At 46.7% G+C, this 23155-nt stretch overlaps 9 protein-coding genes across 9 annotated transcripts; 6 read left to right on the top strand and 3 right to left on the bottom strand.

Moving 5' to 3' along the window:
- Nucleotides 1-338: 338 nt before the first annotated feature.
- On the top strand, nt 339-1208 carry N7495_001709 (SAM-dependent methyltransferase; the record flags this gene model as incomplete). Its single annotated transcript, XM_057204379.1, has 5 exons — nt 339-663; nt 737-754; nt 808-918; nt 982-1100; nt 1152-1208. The coding sequence occupies 5 exons, from the start codon at nt 339-341 to the stop codon at nt 1206-1208; spliced, it is 630 nt and encodes a 209-aa protein (XP_057068452.1).
- Nucleotides 1209-2432: 1224 nt separating this feature from the next.
- On the top strand, nt 2433-4423 carry kexA (serine-type carboxypeptidase kexA; the record flags this gene model as incomplete). The annotated part of the gene is made up of 3 exons (XM_057204378.1): nt 2433-2596; nt 2659-3019; nt 3086-4423. 3 exons carry the CDS (start codon nt 2433-2435, stop codon nt 4421-4423), a joined length of 1863 nt encoding a protein of 620 aa, XP_057068451.1.
- A 276-nt stretch (nt 4424-4699) lies between these two features.
- Nucleotides 4700-5992, bottom strand: cia1 (iron-sulfur cluster assembly protein CIA1; the record flags this gene model as incomplete). The annotated part of the gene is made up of 1 exon (XM_057204377.1): nt 4700-5992. One exon carries the CDS (start codon nt 5990-5992, stop codon nt 4700-4702), a length of 1293 nt encoding a protein of 430 aa, XP_057068450.1.
- A 1808-nt stretch (nt 5993-7800) lies between these two features.
- On the top strand, nt 7801-10088 carry crzA (putative C2H2 transcription factor Crz1; the record flags this gene model as incomplete). Its single annotated transcript, XM_057204376.1, has 2 exons — nt 7801-9052; nt 9106-10088. The coding sequence occupies 2 exons, from the start codon at nt 7801-7803 to the stop codon at nt 10086-10088; spliced, it is 2235 nt and encodes a 744-aa protein (XP_057068449.1).
- Nucleotides 10089-11023: 935 nt separating this feature from the next.
- Nucleotides 11024-12782, bottom strand: N7495_001705 (alpha-1,2-mannosyltransferase ALG11; the record flags this gene model as incomplete). Its single annotated transcript, XM_057204375.1, has 2 exons — nt 11024-12353; nt 12406-12782. 2 exons carry the CDS (start codon nt 12780-12782, stop codon nt 11024-11026), a joined length of 1707 nt encoding a protein of 568 aa, XP_057068448.1.
- Nucleotides 12783-13062: 280 nt separating this feature from the next.
- On the top strand, nt 13063-14013 carry N7495_001704 (putative mitochondrial export translocase Oxa2; the record flags this gene model as incomplete). The annotated part of the gene is made up of 1 exon (XM_057204374.1): nt 13063-14013. One exon carries the CDS (start codon nt 13063-13065, stop codon nt 14011-14013), a length of 951 nt encoding a protein of 316 aa, XP_057068447.1.
- Nucleotides 14014-14704: 691 nt separating this feature from the next.
- Nucleotides 14705-16971, top strand: N7495_001703 (uncharacterized protein; the record flags this gene model as incomplete). Its single annotated transcript, XM_057204373.1, has 4 exons — nt 14705-14718; nt 14778-14876; nt 14958-15473; nt 15534-16971. 4 exons carry the CDS (start codon nt 14705-14707, stop codon nt 16969-16971), a joined length of 2067 nt encoding a protein of 688 aa, XP_057068446.1.
- A 1008-nt stretch (nt 16972-17979) lies between these two features.
- On the top strand, nt 17980-19137 carry N7495_001702 (uncharacterized protein; the record flags this gene model as incomplete). The annotated part of the gene is made up of 6 exons (XM_057204372.1): nt 17980-18014; nt 18068-18173; nt 18229-18585; nt 18636-18723; nt 18777-18960; nt 19020-19137. 6 exons carry the CDS (start codon nt 17980-17982, stop codon nt 19135-19137), a joined length of 888 nt encoding a protein of 295 aa, XP_057068445.1.
- Nucleotides 19138-20705: 1568 nt separating this feature from the next.
- Nucleotides 20706-23019, bottom strand: N7495_001701 (transcriptional repressor TCF25 family protein; the record flags this gene model as incomplete). The annotated part of the gene is made up of 2 exons (XM_057204371.1): nt 20706-21298; nt 21360-23019. 2 exons carry the CDS (start codon nt 23017-23019, stop codon nt 20706-20708), a joined length of 2253 nt encoding a protein of 750 aa, XP_057068444.1.
- Between the last annotated feature and the right edge of the window lie 136 nt (nt 23020-23155).

Here is a 23155-nt window from a genome sequence, read left to right as displayed (position 1 = left end):
TGGAAATAATCATAGAGATGATACTAAATAAACAAATAATAGATAACATACTACGCCATTGTTTATGTCGCTATTCTATATTTTCTCCTCTGTCTACATCTATCTTGTACGTCATCAAGGAGTGGCGATGTGAAGTCGAACAACAAACAGAAAGAAAAAAATAAATTCATGCTACAGAATTTAGTAGATCAGTATTTTTCATTACCTAGGTAGACTAAGGCCATATCTTCAATTCATACTGAGGTAAATGTTGGTTATTTGAATACGTTGTTCATCCAAGCCAAAATCCAACTTTTTCTTTCCCGCTTTTTGCCCACACAACACCCACTACAACCACCATGAGTGATCAGAAGCATCAACCGACCTTTGTGGTCGAGCACTTGGATCCTGAACTTGGCCCTTGGTCTGCCCTAGAATATGCCTGTATCGCTCGGGAATCCCATGCCCGTGGTGCTCGCTTTCTGCTCAGTTCCGTGCCTGCTGAGTTACAGATGCCCACTGACCTTGCTGCTACTAAGGGCCTTGAGGTAGAGCAGCGTGGTGTTGAGGAGATCTTTGCTGATCGCAAGGAGAGAGTATGTCTCTTGGACCCATCAGCTGCAGTGGAGTTGAGTCCAGACGATGGCGATACCTTCGACGTCTTCTTGTTCGGAGGCATTCTCGGTATGAGATACAACCATACTTCAATGATCTAACTATAGGAATTATACAATGGCTGACTTTGAAATTGGTATAGGTGATGATCCACCCAGAGGTACATACTCTCGAGCGACTTGATCAATTCATATAGAAAACTTACTTTTATAGATCGCACGTCCGAACTGCGCAAAAAGGGCTATGTTGGTCGACGACTCGGACCCAAGCAAATGACAACCGATACAGCTGTGCGAGTGACACGCATTGTTGTGCATGAGAGAGGTACTGTATTCCATATATCCCCAATTGATTGAGTTTTCACTCGGGTGCTAATAGCTTTTACAGTGCCATTGGAGAAGATCTCCTATGTCGACTACCCAGAGATTCTTGTTAGTGAACATGAGCGCACTGAAATGCCCTTCCGCTATGTGACAGATGCTAGCGGTGAGCCGATCATGCCTGCGGTGAGTTTCAAGTACCCACTGAATCAGGAAAATAATACTTATGCGGCACAGGGAATGGTGGAACTGATCAAGAAGGATGCCGACAAGGGTGTCGGTGATCTTTTCTGATTCTCCCATAGAATAGTTCTTTTCATCTCCTTTGTCTAATCAGGATTACATAAAATGAATATTAAAAAGTCGGAGGCTGAGACTGAATCAGGGGCTCAATAAATAAGTAACTAGTATCTATAGATCTACTAAAAGAGTAGGTAATGGAAAAAGGAGTCTGTTTGGTCATGGTTTTTATAGTTACGGTTATTACGTATAATACATTTATTTCTCCATATTGGATATCCGTAAATAATACGAAACTGTATTAATATCAATACGTGACAGAACGTCACAGCTTCAGGCCACGCCAGCTAGTCCGCTAGTTCCGATATTCTTTGATCCTTTGATTGATTCCTCTAGTCCGTCCTTACCCACCTTATCAAAGTTCACTTTCTTTTCTTGCAGTAGCTTGCACAATCAGCTTGACAACGCTCTTTATCTATGACTGTGCCAAGAAACACTAAACTATATAAAGCTAGATGAGGAAATAGCTACTCCGAATATCATACCACGAGCATGGGTATCGGTACTTAGAATTCAGGATACATCAAAGAAATCTGTCTACGCCATATCCTTCTTCCTGATCAATTGTAGATTTTGCAGCAGACTAAATCAAAGGGCAACTCATGTGTTTTAGAATAGAAATCAAGAAATAAATTGAAAAAGTGGAACTGTATTCTACTGTATCCAGTGGCAAAAATGCACCTGGATTGATAGGCTCAAATCCTATGTCCAGTGTCGGACGTAGTTGTATTGATATTATCGATGCAAAAGTAGAGAGTTTTCAAGCTCATTTTCGACATTCAGGCTTGAAGGTCGATAACATCCTAGGCATGTCCTGTCCTAGATGTCCTAGATGTAAATGATTCTAAGAGGGTTATTCAGGGCTAGCCATATTTGTACTAGCGTTTCTTGGCACAATTGTTCGAACAAAGACAAAGTGTTCCAAGTGCCAGGCTGATTGTGTAAGCTACTGTAGCGACTATTTGGACCTTCTGATCTGTGAACCCCTAGATTCTCATTTTTTTAATACCCGGATTCGATGAGCTCTTAAATAACACATTATCCAAGGTCCCCGGCCTTACTTACACCTTGGCTCGCGCACTTCCTCTTTGCTTAATCCTATGGTTCCTACAATAGGTACCACGTCATTCCAGGTCCCCGGGTTTACACCTTGGCTCGCGCACTTCCTCTTCATTTAATCCTATTGTCCTACAATAGGTTCCTTTTAACACATATCCAATGCCCTTCGCTCGCTCGAAGGGGGCTGGCGCTTTAGCCATGCTGTCCTGGTCGCTTTCCCTGCTCCTGGGACCCACGCTTGCGGTTGCTGCCTCGGCCTCGGACTACTATGTCCACTCACTTCCCGGGGCGCCTGACGGCCCTCTCTTGAAGATGCATGCTGGGTGAGTCTAGATATATCCCTCCAGGGAAGCAGGGAGACGGGCTAACGCGAGTCAATGCACAGTCATATCGAAGTCAACCCCGAAAGTAACGGCAACCTATTCTTCTGGCATTTCCAGAACCGGCACATCGCAAACAGACAGCGCACAGTCATTTGGTTGAATGGTGGCCCGGGATGTAGTTCAATGGACGGTGCGCTCATGGAGGTTGGTCCTTACCGTCTTAAAGATGACCATACGCTGGAGTACAATCCGGGCTCATGGGATGAATTCGCCAATCTACTCTTTGTCGATCAGCCTGTGGGTACTGGATTCAGCTACGCGAATACTGACAGCTACCTCCATGAGTTGAATGAGATGTCAGCCCATTTCATGATCTTCTTGGAGAAATTCTTCGAGACCTTCCCCGAGTATGAACGAGACGATGTAAGTCCTCCCCAAATCTCATATAAATACTTATTTCAGAAGGGTCTGACTAACTTTGCTCGGTAGATTTACTTGGCAGGTGAATCCTACGCTGGTCAACATATCCCTTATATCGCCAAGGCCATCCAGGAGCGCAATCGGGCGGCGGAGAAGAACGGCACAACACAATGGCCAGTGAAGGGTCTGCTCATCGGTAACGGGTGGATTTCGCCCGCAGAACAGTACCCGTCATACTTCGAATACGCGCAAAGGGAGAACCTGATTCAGCAAGGAACGGAGACCTACAAGGCTGTCGAAGCCATGAACACAGTGTGCTTATCCAAACTGGAAACGGGCGAGAACAAGAACAAGTTGAGCCTTGACGAGTGTGAGGCGGTCTTGCAGAATATGCTGGCTCTTACCCGCGACGAAAAAACATGCTACAATATGTATGATGTGCGCCTGACAGATGAGTATCCGTCATGTGGCATGAACTGGCCTCCAGACCTTGTGAATGTGGAGCCCTATCTTCAGCGTGCGGATGTAGTGAAGGCCTTGAACATTAACCCAGCAAAGAGGACCGGCTGGCAGGAATGCAGCGGCCTTGTGAGCAATGTATTCAAGGCAGCCCACTCCGTTCCCGCAAAGCAGTTTCTTCCCGACTTAATTGAATCAGGAATCAACGTCCTGCTATTCAGCGGTGATAAGGATCTGATCTGCAATCATATCGGAACTGAGACTCTGATCCATAACATGCAATGGAAAGGCGGTGTCGGCTTCGAGACCTCGCCGGGTGTTTGGGCGCCCCGCCACGATTGGACCTTTGAGGGTAAACCAGCCGGTCTATATCAATACGCCCGCAACCTGACCTATGTTCTCTTCTATAATGCCAGTCACATGGTTCCCTTCGACCAGCCCCGCCAAACTCGTGACATGCTCGACCGCTTTATGAAGGTCGACATCGCCAGTATCGGTGGAAAGCCCACAGACTCCCGTATCGACGGTGAGAAATTGCCGCAGACTTCTGTCGGCGGTCAATCGAACAGTACCGCCGCTCAGGAGCAAGAGCAACAGAGAATCAAAGAGTCAGAGATGCACGCCTATGCCAAATCAGGCGAAGCCATCCTGGTTGTGGTCATTATCGGTGTCACAGTCTGGGGCTTCTTCATCTGGCGTAGCCGCCGTTCTCACAAGGGCTACCGGGGTGTGAAACGTGCAGAGATGAATGGTGGATCGGTGCTGAACCAATTCCAAAATAAGCGTACCACGAACGATGTGGAGGCCGGTGACTTTGACGAGTCTGAGCTGGATCAACTCCAATCCCCTATCGATCGGGATCATTATGCTGTTGGTGATGTGAGTGATGATGACACGGTCTCTGATTCGCATCCTCATCTGGCAAATGGCCACCGTGACTTGTCATAATTAGGAGCACTGAGTTGAGCCCTGGAGGCCTTTTGTCTTTTATTCCCCCCGTTGTGTTTCCATTGTTGACGTTGTACAAAGTTGAGGCGTGTTCGTCCGAATTTTTGATAGAATAAAATATATCAGACTCTTATGTGGCTGAATGATTACAAGCGAATTTCAACTATGATTTACTGAAATGCATGAACCCATGTCGGAAACTATTTCGGAAACCCCTGGAGATTTGCAACTGTCTATATGGGCAGTTGAGTATATTATATATGCACAGTTTTAATATCACTCTAACTGCAATGCCCACACCTTCACCGTACCATCATCTGCTGTCGTTACCAAGACCTCTTCGTCCTCTGTAGATCCGCGATCTGCCCGTTTCGCCCAAGCAACATGATTCATCTCATAGATATCATGTGCACCATCATATACCGCAAGAATGGTCCACTCTGTTTGGAGGTGTTTCTCAGGAGAATGAGAGTCTGTGTCCATAGCATCTGAATCAATGACAGACGCAGACGAAGATGTCACAAATCGTTCCTGATAGAGAACAATACGCCCATCGGCACCGACTGACGCAACAAGGCCAGTCTTTCGGCTCCATGACACGGCATATATAGCCAATTCGTGAGCATGTGGCAACACTGCATCCTCGACCCATGTCTCGTCTGTCCCTGTCGGTCGAATGATACTCGGGATTCCGGTCGTCGCTGAAGAAAGTTCCCCAGATTGCATGCTTTCATTGGGTAGGCGTCGCCAAACACGTACTGTCCGGTCATCCGAGCAGGAGATCAATCGTGGCCCGGAAAGAGCCTGTTGCTCACGCCACTGATTCTGCAGTGATGTCGAATCATCATTTTCGGATACGCACTTCGGAACATTCTGTGGACCTTCCCACTCAATATACCACACTGTTCCTTCATGCTTCTTGATACACGCTACCTGGCCCCAGTCGTCCAGATCCTCCCGCCATAATCGAATTGTATCGTCGTAGCCACCGCTCGCAAGACACTCCTCCACAGGATGCCACGCCACACACTTTACATCACCGCCATGTTCCTGCATCACAGCCACAGTCTCGAAATTGTTGTCGCCATCGTCGAGGTCCTCCCAGATCCAAATTGATTTGTCTCGGGCACATGTGGCCAATAACATGCCAGACGGTGACCATGATACAGACTTGACCTCGCTATCATGTCCATCTAGTAGCACTGCAAATCGCCATTCTTCTTCTTCATCACTAGTCTTGGCCTCATCCTGTGCGTCTTCTTCTCCATTTTCGCTCCGTCCATAGCTATCCCATCGCCGCCAGATCCCGACCGTTGCGTCGAAACTGCCGGTTGCTAGAACACTTTCTCCTTTAACGTGCGGCTTCCAAGCGCAAGTTCGTACGCTACGCTTATGTCCGCCTGTAATTGTCGAGAGGAGCTTGAAGTTTGTGAGGGAGTAGATTCGCACCGTTTTGTCGGAGCTACAGGTGGCCACAATTGGGAGGGTTGGGTGGGGGGCAGTGAGCCAGGTTCGTTCCTGGGAGGAAGGTGTCAAGTCAGAGAGGAGAGTGAGGTGTGGTTGGGCCATGGTTGGTGCTTTGCAAGGCTGTTGAGGGGTTATAGAGGGGAATTTTTAGGTGAGATAAGCTCCACTTATCTGATTGTATCACGTGATAGATATCAGAATGAGGCTCTGATCTACGCCCCACTTATTGAAGGAAGAATGGCGGTCAATTTTCGGCACGGTGACCCATAATCTCCTCATTTCTACTGCCTATTTGCGTTCTAATTGTTCAAATATGTGGCATCTATGTTTCTATAACTTAGAGTAATGCTTTTACTAAGTCGGTAATACATGCAAGTTATGATGGAAATAGTATTTAACAAATTCAGAAAGGAAATATGACCAAAGAAAAACCAAGTCCTAAAAGAGACTTGATTCTGCATTCGGCGGCTATTGTCTTGTAGGTCAGCATAAAAAGATATTATTGTGATGTCTAATATCGGGAGTCGTGCGCTTGATGTCGACACTTCTTGAGGAAATTTTGGGACATTTTGATGCCCCTAGAGTGAAATTCAAATGGAATTAGCCTAAATCGTACTGAGCAAAGTCTAGAATTTTGGTCCTTATCTCAGTAGGTTTTATTGCATGGACAGGGATCAATGTCATAAATTCATAATGATGAATTGGAGTATGTACTATAGAATTTAACTATTAAATAAGTCTCGGTTCCTGAAGAAGGATGAAACTTTGAAGCGTAAAGTAGAGTAGATTGGGGGTTGGCTTTATTTATTCATGCAATATTGAATATCCTTCCGAGGTTTCCAACGAATTTCTCCTTCAGCTCATTACCTATGCATATATAGATATAGCTCTGGAGAGTTCTCAAGGCGTCCTGGGTTATGTAGTACTTGCATGAAAGGCGGGGTTGGATACTGACATTAGGCGGTGACATATAAAAGTCGGCAGAATCCTTTACTGCTCGAGGGTTGACAACTCCACGCGGCTGAGAATGGACATGAGGCAGGGGTTCAACTGCTATTCGAATGGAATGCAAACATTGAGGCTCTAAGAAGTTTATGCCTAGGGCTCTAGATAGGTGGTCACTGGTCAGTCGACCTAAGCTGGCCAGCTGTTATTATGGCTGAATTGCTCGCTACACATTACCAAACAAAATCAGCCTTGCTTATGCTAAATATGAGAGCTGTTCATTTTTCTCCTCTGACTATACTATATTTGGAATAGACTCGTGGCCAATGGGGAGATGGAATGCCCACAACTACCCCATGTACGTGGCTGTGCAAAAGAGCTAAACTGCACTCCGTAACTCGTTTACTCTCACATTTTTAGTTCTTTTTCCCGTTTAAATGAAATCACTGGCAAGCCCTTAATTTTTACCAGTGCTCTGAAGTTCTATTAACATCTGACTAAAAGGGCTAGTATAAAGATGCTAGTTATCCGTTATCAGATGGCCAGGTGTGGGGAGTTCTTGAATAGTAATATCTACCTAATTATAAGTAGAATAAAGGTGGGTGAAGTTAGGGCCCAGTTCCCACTTTCTCTACTTTCTTTCCAGACCGCCTTGTGCACGTGAAGTAATCTTCGTACTCCATCCGTAGCCCATCTTTGATTCCTCTGATGATGGAGCTTTGCTAGCACGAGCGCAAAGCCTTTTCTCAAATATTTCATACTCTACGAATGTCATCCCGCTATCATTTCGTCTCATCTCTATACCTCTGCCGTATATCCTAGCCGCTCTCCCAACTCATTAGATCACTGCTCGCGCTTACTTTCCAACACCCACAAATATCTCACTATTCTCTTCTATTTAAACCAGATATTTGCTGGCGGATATTGGTTTTTTCTTTCTTTTTTCTTTTTTTTTCCCTGGCGTGATGGCGACTCATAACCCTAACCAGGGTGCAGGCGCTTCCCCCGCGGATATGAGAAATGGCAGCGTTAGCCCGTCACCCCACGCTCCACAGTACCACGACCCAACTGCAGGTCTGGGCTTGGATCCATCGGTATCTGCTACGTTTGAGGTCAAAAACACTTTTGAACACCATAACTCTGCCCTTGGGGTCGACTCGTACGGCTACCCAACTGCCTACCTCTCTAGCGCCCCACCAACGCAGAGCCTCGCCCCTCCGTCCGATCAACCTTTCCCCCAAATGATCAATTCTGGCAATCTCCCAATCTCCCAGTCATTTGAAACGGGTCTAGCCAATCAACTAGACCATGGATCATCGGCTCTGAGACCACCGCACCCGAATGAAAGTTTCCCGCTCCTCAATACCAATCCTGGCGATATGGATTTCTCCGCCTATCACAACCACAGTCCCAAGAGTGCTTCTGCGTCGGACTATACCCCGTCGCTCATTCTAGATCCTCAAATGCACCATCATCAGTCAATACACCAAGCTGTCAATCCGGCTGATCTCGTCAGCCCCATCTCCAATCCATCGTCGGACCAGCAGCAATCCTCACCAGGCCCCATGTCTCCTCCCGGGTCTATACCAGGCACATACTACACGCCTAGACACTCGCGAAATACCTCGTTGGACCCATCTACTGTGGCCTATTTGAGTGCGCAACCAAATTCAGACTGGCAATCCGTCATGAGCCACCCCGCTTTCCATGGCCACCGCAGGGCACCCTCGGAGGTCTCTGAGGTATCATCCGCAAATCACTCCCCATTTCTTTCTCAGCGCGAATATGATGGAATTGAGAACAATGCTTCGCCCTTACTGGCCCCGCAGAATGACCCTTCTCTGTACGATAACACCTTCGGCTTCGATCATTTCACGCTGCAAGAGCAGCAACAACAACAGCAACAGTCTTTCAGCCCACTTCACAGCCCATATATTTCTCCGCGATTAATGCCGCAGCAAGGTTCTGAGTTGATGTCGAATGCGCCGTATTCCTTAGGCAATGGCACCTCTCCGTTCCCTACAGCAGATATGTATGGAATGCCTGAGGATGATATGATGAATTCCGCGATGAATAATGGCCTACCAGATATTGGACAAGCATCACAAATGGCACCTCCGTCAATTAATGTGGAGTTTGCGCCACCGTCGCGAGTTCCGAGTTTCCCGCCATCCAAGCCTGGTTCAGATCTGGACTCGTTGAGTCCCCCCGCCATGAGTAAGTTCACAAGCTTCTTTCTGATTTTGTTCCTAAAATGCTGACTTTTCCAGGGTCTCGTATGCGCAGCAAATCCGATCCTTATGCGCATCCAGCCTCTCGATCGCGATCCCCTGCCACTTCCTCTACCAACAACCTTGAAGCTCTGGCTCCAATATTGGCCCGATCACTATCTCACTCCCGCAGCAACCCTGGCTCACGAGACACATCCCCCGCGCGGTCTAACCGACGTCTTTCTACATCCTCAATCGAAAGTCGAAACTACATCTTGGACTTGGCCGATCCCCAGCGCCCTGGCGCGCTACCTGGAGACTCGAAACGTGTTCAAAAGCACCCTGCCACCTTCCAATGCACACTCTGCCCGAAGCGATTCACCCGTGCCTACAACTTGCGCTCCCATCTTCGAACGCATACTGACGAACGACCCTTCGTGTGCACTTTCTGCGGCAAGGCCTTTGCGCGTCAGCATGACCGAAAACGACATGAAGGGCTTCATTCAGGTGAGAAGAAGTTCGTCTGTCGGGGGGACTTGTCCAGGGGAGGCCAATGGGGCTGTGGTCGTCGATTTGCGCGTGCAGATGCACTAGGCAGGCATTTCCGGTCCGAAGCAGGCCGGGTCTGTATCAAGCCGCTACTTGAAGAAGAGTCTCAAGAACGCGAGAGAATCCACCTAGATCAGCAGCCACACCAGCAGCAACAACATCAACCATCTGGGCACCTGCAACCAATATCACAACAACTTGTTATGCCAGGTGTCACAGGAATAGACGGCCAGTCGACAGGCAACTTTGTATTGCCAGCGGCTTTGCTTGCACAATATCCTGCTCTCCAAACGCTTCAGTGGGACCAGATTCCTGCTGCTGATGATCAAAATGACATTGGAGGCCGGAATAGTTTTGATGCTAGTTCTGGTGGCGAATTTTTCGACGATGACGAGTCTAGCATGAACGGTTATAATAGTAATCAAGGTGCCATGTACGGCGTCAATGACCCTGGTCAAATGATGGGAGTCAACCCCAGTGATTCAGGATACTAACAACGGAGTGGTTGATACAAAGGGATTTCCTCTGATAAGGTCAACCGACAAATCTCTTGTCAGTTGTTTTCAGTTGTCTTCATATGGGTCCGCTCTACATTGATCACAAAGCACTCTCAAAATAACTTCCCAGCAGGGCTTGAACAGAGCCAACTTTCCGACCTCAAATTCCAAATTACTGGACCAACCCATCAATTGATTTGGTTGATTTGGCTCTGAGCAGTCGACAGTTGAGCTATATACCCTAGCTCAACGTCTGCTCAATTACTACCGTGAACGAAGTATCCCTGCAATGTAAATATCGAACTGGCCCCAGGGAAAAGAGCAGCCATATTGTCTTGCTTGTTTACTTATTTTTTGCTCTTTCAGGCTGAAAGCCAACATAGAAAAAAGGTGTCTGGCGTTCAAAGATGTTTCTAACGATCCATCCTGAGGGGCTTCTCATTCTCATTCTGATTTTGATATTTGATCGTGAGCTAATGATTTCATTGTTTCGATACACTCAGATGTAATTTTTTACCTTTTGATCTGCTTTTTTGGTATTATTCTATCTTTCTCATGAAAGAGTTTCACTGTGATGCATTTGATGACCTCTTTTTGCCATACCCCGAGTTTTGTCCTTTATGAATTACCTATATACCTCTCAGCCTGTGTATCTTACAACCTTGGAAGCCGTCGACAATAATGCCGATTGGCTTAGATAATTCAATGTGAGACTCAACATCATTTCTCAATTATTTCTAAAGTCATATTTTACAAAGTTATATACAACATTGAAGATTCAGGCTAGCAACGTCAGATGCTACAATGCAAAATCATACGTAGTTTATTGGGGATAGAAGCTCGGCGTATAAGCTAAACACCAAAACACCTCGTTCATCTCACAAAGATCACAATAAATTCTATCTGGGAATTATAAGGGGAGATATACCAATCTAATAAGTAGCCGAAACTAACTTCTGCAACTGAGCCAACCACTTACGCGAGAACTCCTCCTCCGTGAATCTGAGAGCCGATCTACGAGCCCGCTGGCGCATAGCTACCTTCTCAGCCTCAGGAAGAGCAAGCGCCGCCTCATACGCAGCGGCGAATTGCTCCTCCGTCTCAGCGTGGAATCCAGTCGCGCCATCGCCGAGGTCGATGACGATGTCTTCGCGGGGACCACCTGAGTCGTGTGTAACGCAGATCAGACCCGCTGCTTGGTATTCCACGACGCAGATGCCAAAGTGCTCGTTCCACATCGCGTTCACGCCGACTGAGGCTGTGCCGAGGTGGGATAGAACGGTTGGCCAGCTAGCGTCGCAGATGAAGGTTATTTGATCGCGGATGTGGAGCTCGTGGGCTAGGAGGCGGAGGTTGTAGATGTGGGTTTCGTCTGGACTGGCGTGGCGGACGGAACCGATGAGTATGAGCTTTGGATTTGGGGAGTTTTCAGAGGCTGGGTTCTTGGCTCGTTCTTGTAGGAAGCGGGCGAATGAGCGTAGGACCAATGGGTGGTTCTTTTCAGGGCGGAACTGGGCAATGTAGAGGATGACTGGTTGCCGATTTATTTCACTCTCTGCATCCACTTGGATAGTGGATTGGAGTTCCGACACGGCGGTTGGTGGGAATACTACTGCCGGTGACGAAGGTGTGCCCTCTTCAGTGGCGTTTTTGCTCTTGCCTGTGCCCCATAGAGACCTAATATGGGCTGCTGTCCAGGAAGAATTGCACACCACTACGTCGACTTGGCGACCGACCCAGCCGTAGAGCTTGGCAAAGAGTTGCCAGTATCGTCGCTTGAGAGTACCCTTTAACCCCTTCCCGGCACCGGAGTTGATACCTTGCACTCCGGTCTGATCGTCGAGAGAAGCGAGCATGTCGGTAGAGATGGTCGGGTAGTGAACGTAGGCACCAGTTGGTACGGTGGGGAAGAGCCACTTGCACAGTGCCAAGGTAAATGCGTACCCCATTGTATCAATGAAGACATCCGGGACTAAGAGCGTAAAGGCATCATATGCGACTACCAAAGATCCCAGAGACTGGCCTAGCAGCGTCATTTGCGGGTATGAGCTGGCAACAACGTATTTCCGCGTGGTCAAGTAGAGTAGGACAACAGTCGGGGAATGTAGGTGAATGTTGAAGCGGGTTTTGACGTTCTCCAACATAGTGGCCTTATTGGCTTCATGGTCGCCGGTGTAGATGGCGCAAATCGCTTTCGGCCAGCGCCTTTGTGTCGCACGCACTGCCTCCCAGAGTACTCGTTCTCCACCTCCGCCGGCATTACTATGAAACCAAGTTAGAATTGACTCCACGGCAGCGAATATGAAGACGGTACCAAAACGGGTGGAAGAACCCAATGATTCCATCCCAGTCATCTGATTTCAGATCCCCTTTCTTTGAACTTGCCCCACTATCACTGCTGCTCGCAGTCCTGACTCCAGCATAGCCATCGATCTTCTCCCAGTCCTCATCGTCCGCTTGACTTCTGGCCAGGGAATTTGTTGAAGGCTTTGTTTGCGGGGGATTCACTTCCTCTTCCTCAAGTCTCGCTCGCGCGATCACATATTCGCGTCGAGATTTGGTTCTGCGACGGATCAGCCATCCCACGCTTCGAAATACCAGGCCGAGTACATTCCCGACAAGCTGTGGGAGTAGAACTACGGTCACGGTGACAATAAAGAGGACGAGGATGACGTTGGACAGGAATGCCATGGTCTCAGGTATCACGAAATATCGCAAACATACTACCTATGGCGAAAGTTGTAGGATGGAAAGTCAATAAATAATAGTTTTGGGGATCAGTTGACGTGTTATGCAAGACGGGTCACATGATGCAGTTTGTTACCCCGAATTTAGCCCGCATGAATGCGGGTTTTCAACTTTTTATTCAGGTATATACACTTTCTGCCACCCTCCAATGGGGATCGTATCCCTTTTAACAATGAATTCTCTCCGGTCATCAACCCCAAGGGCTATTTGCTCCTCTCGTCAAATGTGGCCGCGGGCGGCGCGTTTACAGCAAATCCGCAACTTCCATCCGACAAAACCCAGATTCCTCGTTAATGAAGTATTGGATGCCGCCACTGGCTTTCTCCATTCAGTACATGATTATAGCGGCCTTTCGTGGGCTGTTTCAATTCCACTCACAGCACTTCTCGTTCGAACAATTGTCGGACTCCCATTGCAAATCTATACACGAGTTCATACTCGGCGCGCCAGAGATCTTCAGCCGCTGTTGGCTGCCTACAAGGCGTGGGAAGTATTTGAATTGGCTGATACAAAAAGAACCCAACAACGGGATAAAAATGTTAAGGATACTATGAGGAGGATGCCAAGTCATTTGCGTGAGAAATGGAATGTGAAAACATTCGCTCCCGCCGTCAGTGTGTTACAGATACCCGTGTGGTTGGCGCTGATAGAAGGTCTGCGTGGAATGAGTGGAATGGGCTCAGGCTTATTTGCGACGCTCTTCTCTATATTCAAATCCCCGGAAGAGACGGCCGATGCTGTCAATACTCTCATCGAGCCTTCGTTTGCGTCTGAGGGTGCGCTCTGGTTTCCAGATCTGTTGGCAGGTGACCCAACAGGCGTTTTGCCATTGATCCTGTCGGCTTCGATGATACTGAATATTAAAACTGGCTGGTCTGCTCCGACGTGGCGCGAGATCGCCGATATGCCAAAACTCCAAATGTATCGCTCTTTTTTCCTCGGTGGCTTGCGACAGTTTTTGCAGGTCATAGCTGTTTATATTGGTTTTTCAGCATGGGCTTCCAGTATGCCAGTCGCTGTTATGCTTTACTGGATTACCAGTACAAATATCGCCACGGCACAGTCGTCCTTGCTGACCAAGTACTTGTACAAGAAGCCGCCCATCCCATCCTACGCACCGAAGTTTGCTGCCTTTACTAAAACTGGTGACCCTTGGCGTCTCAAAAACCACTGAGCATTTGGCGTGATTGTGATAGATGCATCCGGTTATTGCATTCGATATGCAGAACTTCATTATTCCATTAGTCGGGTCTCACGATTAAGGATTACCAAAGCGAGCGCAATTCCCATTTGGTGACAACTTGCTCCTCTTTTTTTCTTTGCTGGAATCTGGGGGCTTGCTGGGTCAAGGCAGCCAATAGGGGTTGACGGTGTGAAAGCACCTTTTTATATGTCACGGCAATGCTAGCTGTGTTCAAACTCCAACGACGCCAATCTCTGAAATCTCCAGATATCAGAGACGTGGATGTGAAGTGTGGACCAAAACTTCAATCTACACCTGTGTTTTAATATTGTACATTATTTCGGAATAGATCTGCCTACAGGAAGCTCGAATCATCCAATCATCCATCTGACATAAAACCTTGGAAGAGGATTTTAGCTGTTATCAGCTTTACATTTACTTAACTAGACCAAGAGTAATAAACTATTGTGTCATAAATTAAGCCACCTCTCCACTCACTAACTACAGTTGGCGGCTGAATTGTCGATCTTCCGCCTGGCCCCTCTCTCATTTCGCGCTCGGTTCTTGAACTTGAACTGATGCAATTGAAACACCCCATTTCTCTCAGATTTAGGATCTCTACCGATACCTGCTATACTAGCCACTAAAGGTTATTGTCATTTGTATCGAGTCAATCTGTCAAATGTTTGGCAATAGGTACAACTCCCGAGGTACATGGCAACATTTACTTCTTTACTAACTGTCTGATGGCACAGACCAAATGCGAAGAAGCCCGACGAGGGCCTCATCCAAAAATTCCAAGAGACCTTTTCAGATGTTGTCCGACCTATTACGAGATTTGATCCTCCAACGAGGTATATCATTTTTATACCCCACCCCGACGCCGACGACGACGTCCTTCTTCATAGTGACTAACCTGTCGCATCCTTATGCAGTCCTGCAAAAAATGCCTTACATCCAAGCTTTGCTTCAGTCGTGCAAGCCACCCCAGGCCTTCGCTTCACGCCATTTTTGGATGACTACTCGCTCGATATGCCAAATACTGCTCGAGCTCTCCATGACCTCGATTCATGTGGCTTCAATACGGTGTTCCATGGCCCGGCTGGTGATTTACACACGCCCAATTTAGGGTCGAGTCTGATAACTCCTAAAACACTTCTTGAACAATTTGCGGTCACACCTTTGCATATAAACAAGACTCCCCTTTCTTCTAGCTTGGATCCGCGATACATGAATGCGCGCCAGCCCCAAGGTATTATTTGGAATGATCAAGTTAATGCGTACCCATCCAGTTTATGTACGCACTCCCAATTTGCGGAGGGTATAGTCGAAGGATCTAGCGAACAGCTGCCTCAAGATGATTTTGTAAATCCAGAACAATTGCTCGCTGAGCTCGTCTCACCTAAAGAAAGTCATCCGGGGATTGAACAATTACCACATACTTCCACTGAGTAAATCTTCCACTAATTCTTGGATATCTTGAGTGAAATTCGAAGCTGACCGTTCTTTAGGTTTAGATATCAGGTGACTCTCAATACACCCACCGCGATGATCCAAGATCTGAAAGATGTGCCAGTGACCTATCTCAATAAAGGTCAAACATACGCTATAACTATCACTGACTTAAAGCCTCACCCATTAACCCAGGGAATAATCAAATATCGGACCTCGATCCGCGTCTCTTTCGAAGAGCGGGAACACGTATCAAAGCCTTCTGCTTATTGGGCTTTGTGGAAACAGAATCGGGGCCATGAAGCTCATCGAGAATTCGGCAATTTATATGCGGTCGAGTTTGTGGATCCAAAAGAAGATGAAGACCAACTCTACTCCATCGAGCTAGAAAAGGTTGACCTCGACGGATTCGTTGTTACATGGTACGCGGATGCAAGTACTGGAAGATTTGACTGCACTATGGGCGTCCGATTCCACTTCCTGTCAACGGATTTCAGCCACTCCAAGGGCGTGAAAGGGTCTCCTCTCCGTCTATGCGCCAAAACTGAGACTGAGGCTCCAGACACAGCCGAGCTGAGTTTTTGCAAAGTGAAACTATTCCGTGATCATGGGGCCGAGCGTAGAATGTTCAATGACGTTTCTCAGCTCAAGCGAGCAATTGAAAAGCGCAAGGCAGACTTTGACAAAGCCGAAAGTGGAAGTGACAGCCTTGGAAAACGGAAACGGGGTAGTATCTCGGCCGTTGATGAGAGCGAGAGAGATATTACAGGAAAATGGAAGGCTCAACTTCAAATCAGTCGGGATGCGGAACTGGCGAAGATGAAAAGCATCTTCTATTCTAATCATCCTGTGAGCCATTTCGGTCTTCCTGGGGAGGCGAAAGATGATCCGGATTTATTCCCGATTCATATGGTCGATGAGGTGCAACCGCCTATCAAAATTGACCAGCGAACTCTGCCAACTCCAAGCTTGACCTCAAAATCGACCAGTGTTTCGAGCAATCGGTCAGCTGGTTTGATGGAGCGCCAGCAAATTGGAAGCAGTGACTCGTCAGTTGGATCTGGTCATTCTGGGAGTCCCTCTGAGCACGCAACGACAGCACAAAGTAGCCCCGTTCCCGTTCCAGGGATGTCTTCCGAAAATGCCGAAAAGTCCGATGCACCGGGCGTGAATCACCTGCAAATACCATCGTCAAAATGTATATATATCCGTTTTCGACAGGACGATATACGCCTGGATGATTACCACACTGCGGTATATCTCCTAGAGCTGACAGTGCATGAGATGATTGTCAAAATCGCTCAGAAACGCCACTTCGATCGTGATCATGGCGTTAATCTGTTTTGGGTTAAATCAGACGGTATGAAGATACTCGTTGATGATGATGTGGTTCAGCGGATTCCAGATGGCCAGAACATGACTGCTGAAGTGCTTGAGCCCGGAGCTACCAATAGCGGTTTAGAACCTGCAGCCGTTGAGGTCAAATTGTACTTCTGAATTTACTTTCCACGTGAAACCTCAGCTTCATATTCCAAGATTGCCTCTCGCCACCATCGGGACAGTTTGATTTGCCTAAATGAGGGAGACACAAAAATCCCGAGACCGATAACATATCCAGGAGTATGATAATCTGATAAGAAAATTAAAGGTCAATATGTGTGTATGTAGGAGGGATGGGCTATAATTAACGATCGAAAATACAGTACAGCGTACCTTAACTAAGATTCTGATAATCTGATTGGCGGAAAGTAGACAAACAGCGATTATGGCAGTTTTGTATGTATGACGACGCAGAGTCGATCAAGTGGAGAAGATCGACAACTTCTCTACCACTAACAAGCGATTATTACCTAAAGTTCAGCGTTTAATGATAGAACTTGGAACCAGATAAAACGAAGCTTGGACTGTGCCGTCAATATCCACAAGTGGCAAGCCAAGCTTACTCAAGTCTAGATTGGTATTTGATGTGATACCTCGCATCTCGTTGATATCAGGTTATGGTGATGTATCCAACATCCTGTTCATTTCTGACATCATAGCTAGGTAGACAACTAACGCTCTTTGTATTGCACGATTTATTTAAGATAGGTATTCTTTAACTCATCCCCACATTCCACTTCTACCTACAGAGGGAGCTACAATCATGACTACTTTTGTAACAAGGCAAATAATGGGTACGACCATTGACACTACCGATCGGTATTCGAACTTGGAGTTACGGGGTGCTGGTTCATCGGGCGTAGTGTGGTATGGATAACCCAGCCATCGTATACTTCGAGTCTTTACTGATAGTCAGTCGGATTCTAGCTCGGCGCGAGACTCGATAACGCAGAAAAAAGTCGCCATAAAGAAAATAAGAATGCCCTTTGAAAATTCTCGTGTGGCTAAGCGAACCTATCGAGAATTGCATCTACTATGTCATATGCGACACGATAACGTGAGAATTGATCAGCTCCCAAGGTTGAAAATGGCTGCTAATACGTAGGTATTGACTAGTTGATCAATATGACTGATGTCTTTATCTCTCCATCAGAAGATCTGTATGAGAAACACTCCACTCACTGAATTTAAAGACATACTGACTGTAATGCAGTTATCTTGTCATGGACTGTATCAGTACAGACCTTCATTACCTTATTCAATTGAGAAAAAAGCCGTTGGAGGGTCAATTCGTCCTGTTCTTCACCTATCAAATACTGGTACTATCCACACGACTTGATGCGTCTATTTCATATCGCTAACGTACAAATCTAGCGAGGATTGAAATACATTCATTCAGCCGGAGTCATCCATCGCGATCTCAAACCCAGCAACATACTAATCAATGAAAATTGCGACGTGAAAATCTGCGATTTCGGATTAGCTCGAGGGAAAGAACAACAAATGACCGGCTATATCACAACGAGATACTATCGAGCGCCAGAGATCATGTTGACCTGGCAGAAATACTCCTATTCAATGGATATCTGGAGCGTTGGATGCATTCTGGCCGAGATGCTTACGAGAAAAGTTCTCTTCCCTGGCAAGGATCATGTCAACCAATTTGAACTGATTACTGAACTCTTGGGAAAGCCACCCAAGGAGGTCATGGAAAAGGTTTACAGCAAAGAGGTATGGATCAGACCTAGTCTAACAATTCACAATATGCTGACAGTATTTAGACATTGGAATTCGTTAAATCTTTACCGGAACCAAATAATCAGCTTAGTTCTCGTCTTGCTTCTCGTCTTGGAGATGTTGACCCTGAAGGTATGCTTTCCCTTTGTTTTGGCTCGGATTTTCCATATAATAACAGCCGGTAGCTATCAATCTCCTGGAGGAGATGCTCGATCTCGATCCACAAAAGAGAATCACAGCCGCAGACGCCCTATCACATGATTATGTGTCGATATACCACGATGCTGATGACGAACCTGTATTTGAGAAGCAGCTTGATTGGTCACTACTTGAGTCAGAGCTGTCAGCAGATGAGTGGAAGACCAACATGTATGTTCTCTCCTCTTCTCCAATGTTCATATCCCTGGATCTGAGCTAACGATTTCAAGGTACTTGGAAATCTTAGATTATCATCGTGGCGCCTGTGATTCAACAGATAAAGATTCCTTCGCCAAATTGAACATGAGTAGCTGGATTCAGAATGAAATGATGGTGGAGACGTACTAGCTACAGATTGACAGAAACAATTGTAACCTTATGTAAACTATCTCGAAATTATGGCTTTTCTATTCTGGAATGATAACAAGACTTGCTACAACTCCTTACGTATGAACTCTTTTCAGGCAGCACTTGATAACGATACAATAGTGGATACTTGCTATAGATCTAGTGGATCCCATATAGCGTTGGGAGTGTTTTATTGGTCAATTGAAAGTATTCACTACCCAATTGGGATAAGTGAATAGGAAGTCATTTGGAAGTACGCTAGTTGGGGGTATATGAAGGCCATCCACCTCTTCCTCCTTCTCCCTTACACAAACTCCCAAACACTCGAAAACACTCGCTACCCACCTTCTCCCACCTCGTCAACAGCACTCGCCAACGTCCATTACCTTCTACTTTCGTCATCAACACTCACTAATACTAACTGATTCTTGGCTTAACCCGACAAGTCTTGAGTCGACACTTGTGGGCATGGGATACTTTCCTTCGGGTGAAGCCAACATAGCAGGCCGATTTGATGTGCGACATCTTGACAGTTTTGAAAAACTGCATATCAGTCCTGGTGTATTAACTAATCTACCAGTGGGTGATTCCACTTGGGATGGTATATGCTACAATCCTTTGGGTGAAGCCGATACAGCCGGCCGATTTGATGTGCGACATCCTGAGAGTTTTTAAAAACAGCCTATCAGTCCATGTGCATGAGACCAATGCATCAAGTGGGATATCTATACTGAGCGATGAAAGTCTGCAAATCAGTCACTCGATTTCCCGTTGGAATTGGTCTTAACACATGTCACACTGAGCGTGCTCGGTGGATGGCTGCAAATCGCTTCAGTTTGCTTTATCACCAAGACCATTCCTTTGAGTTGGAATAGCCTTCAGTGCTTTTGCCCCATAACAATGCCCCAGGCAGCCTCTGACTTCGCATGCCGGCTTCTCTAGGTTTGGCCGCAATTTGAGAGGTACATTTTTCTACTCATAGTTAGTCTTGAACTGTTATTAGTCATGAGAATAGTTCATTAGTTAACTTACATTTGTATTCTGCTTGAGAATTTCAAGACATTAAAATCGAAGTATTCGATACAGCATTAATTATTGCCAGGTGATGGGCAGTTGCAAGATGGCCAATTAACCAGTGACCTACTTGCCAGGCTATTCTAAGGCTGCTAACAACACTTTGTCCCGCAAAGCCACTCCCAGCTATAGATTTATCCCCGATGATACAAATTGAAACAGGGAAACATGTACTTTCAACGCTACGGGACATCCAGCTCTAGCGATTCCAATCTGGTTTGTGCCAACTGAGGAAGATGAAGATATTCCTCTGCCTTTCAGTATGCAGATTGTGGGAGGTGGTATAGGGAACTGGATATTTCACGATCTGCCTATGCGAGTGAACAACCATTTACCAGCGTGTCCATACTTAGACCCATATATAGACAGGAAACCGGGAGTTTCGATTGGGATACAGGGATAGAAGTGAAAGTTATTCAAACTCTTCATTCGTATTGTACACTATTGCACACTATTGTAGTAGCTAATTTACATTTGAGTTACATCATAGCCTCTTATCTCTGACGCTCCTCCAACAACTTTTCCATCTCTCCCTCAACAGCAACTGCGTAAAGGAGCCCGCAATCATGCTTATAACTGATCATATGGAGAACCTCCATCTGAGTCCGAAATGGCATTCTAATCAAGGATTTCACGTACTCCCACGCTGGCGTAGGATCCTCCCAGTTGCCCCGATCCACGCCATTCAAGTGAATAAATTGCCTGATCTCCTCGAGTCCTTCGTGGGTCAGGTAATGGAAAGTCTCAGCAAATCGTTCCATCTCCTCCTTTACGATAACTTCATAGAATGGCCCGCAATCGGATCTGGATCTCATCATCTGAAAAATCATTTCCTGCATCCCAGCCGGGATGTCTATAAAGACCTTCACATAACCCCATACTGGCGTAATATCTGCTTCATTCCAGTTTCCACGATCGATTCCGTTTACCCGGACGTATTGTTGGAGAATGGAGATTCCTTCATTCGCCAGGTAGATCAGTTGATCGTCGAATTGTTGGTGAAGTCGTTCTAGGTTACGCCAGTGATCGCGGTTAACGACGGGCTCGACGTTTCCGTTGGCGCCTGAGTCGGCGCCTTCTTCTGTGCCTTTTTCTTGTAAGTAAGTGGTAATGGTAGACTTCCGGGTGATCTTCAGGTGTTGAATTACCTTCAGGGTGATTTGCATCACCTCGGGCTATATCCTCGTACGCTCCATTGGGGGGTAAGGGGTCCGAGGAAGAAATTTGGTGAATTTCGAAAAATTCGCGTGGAAGATGCGTTGTTACACTCTGGATGTCCGAGAGGATCACATGGCGAGCCATGTCGAGAGTAATTGTCACTGAAGAATATTCGGTGCGTTTCGGTTCACCGGACAGGGTATCTGCAACTTCCATTATCAAAGAGATAGATTCAGGTGTATTCCATAGGTCCTTAGCCCTGGCAATGTACAGCGCAGTAAGAAGTTCATGAGATGCATCTGGTGGTAAACTACCCCAGATATACTTAGGAACTGGTTGCAGGTCCAGTTCCTGGGCTATCTTGTTGAAAATCCATGGAAATCGAGACATGGCATGGGTAAGTTGGTCGCGACACTCTTCTGCTTTATTCAACCGCAAGTAGGCGAGAGCCAGCGAGCATTGAATGTTAGGGAGATGCGCCCAGACTTCACTAAACCGGGTCTGGGTGCACAAGTCGACAAAGTGCGCATACTCTCTGCCCCTCAAGGCGAGTTGGTCAATTGTCAGTTTCATACAGTATGGGTCGCTGTTGTTCAGGCTGAGAAGCAGCTTAGACCATTCATATGCGGTCCTCCAGGTTCCCTTCATTCCCAGATTCTCGATGTACCGCCAACCGGCAAGCCATAACTCTCTGTTGGCCGATTCGACGAAATCCAGTCGGGCTCTGCCCTCCATCAGGGCGTTACCGAATGTGTGATGGGCTGAGCGACCAATGGTGAAGAGAGCTCTCTCCAAGAGATCGGCCGAGACTGCATGATCTCCTTGGTGCTTTGCTAACTGGGAGACCTGAATTAGTGTGGAGATGTGGTAAGGATTCCACACGAGGAGATGAATCATCCTCTGCGTATCCATCGACTCGACGCAGATATGGAACTGGTTTTGGATACGCTGGTATTCCTCAGTGTTTACGATGCTGTAGACCGTATCACCGACGCTGTGAGGATGAGTTACGACAAGGTCCATGCCTAACCCTCCACTTGTAGCCTGAGGCCAATCGTCTTTCGCTGGCATGAGAGGATTTCGTCGAAGTTTGACTCCTGCTAGAGTTCTGCCTTGGCTCGCAGGACACGATCTCCCCGAAAGAACACTGCCAAGGTCTCCTGCTTGCTGGTTGGGTTCCTCGAAGGTTTCCAAAACAACGTTACCAAATAGCCGGCGCATCTCGTGGTTTGCATTTAGAAATTTAGACTCTGTGTTCAACAACTCATTGGTGGTTTTGGGAAAGGTGGATCGAGTGGGTTGGATATGGGTGTCGTCCTTGGCAGCCAAGTCTTGTAGGGCACGGTCAATCTCGTCGCCAGAGTTTTCATCGGGTATGGCTCGGTTTTTGGTCCTATTTGCCTTCTTCTTCTTCTTGTTCTTGCTTGCTTTTTTGGGCTTCGGGCTAGGTACTGGTTCGAAATCCGGTTCAGATTCAGCTTCCTTTTCCTCCCCTTCTTCTGGAGAACTTTCGTTGTCATCAGCATTTAGGAGATCAAAAGCGTTGAAGTTTCGCTTGTGCGGAGGACTTTCCTCCTCCGATTCCTCTTGTTCTGGCTCCAGTTGCTGCTCACGCAGCTTCTGGAGCTTGCGAACAGCACGAGAAGACATCGGGGATGTAGCCAGTCAAAAATAATAATCAAGGGTGTACAAAATTCAAGAATGGATATTCGATCAAATTCAATCACAATTCAACAAATGTTGCAATGGATAAATAATGAGATGCAGAAGTTGAAAATAAGAAAAG

This window comes from Penicillium taxi, assembly GCF_028828555.1.
Source record: "Penicillium taxi strain IBT 34144 chromosome Unknown utg000001l_segment0_segment0, whole genome shotgun sequence".
NCBI lineage: Eukaryota > Fungi > Ascomycota > Eurotiomycetes > Eurotiales > Aspergillaceae > Penicillium > Penicillium taxi.
The sequence above is the reverse complement of the archived record's forward strand: the minus strand, read 5'-3'. Positions and strand labels throughout refer to the sequence as shown.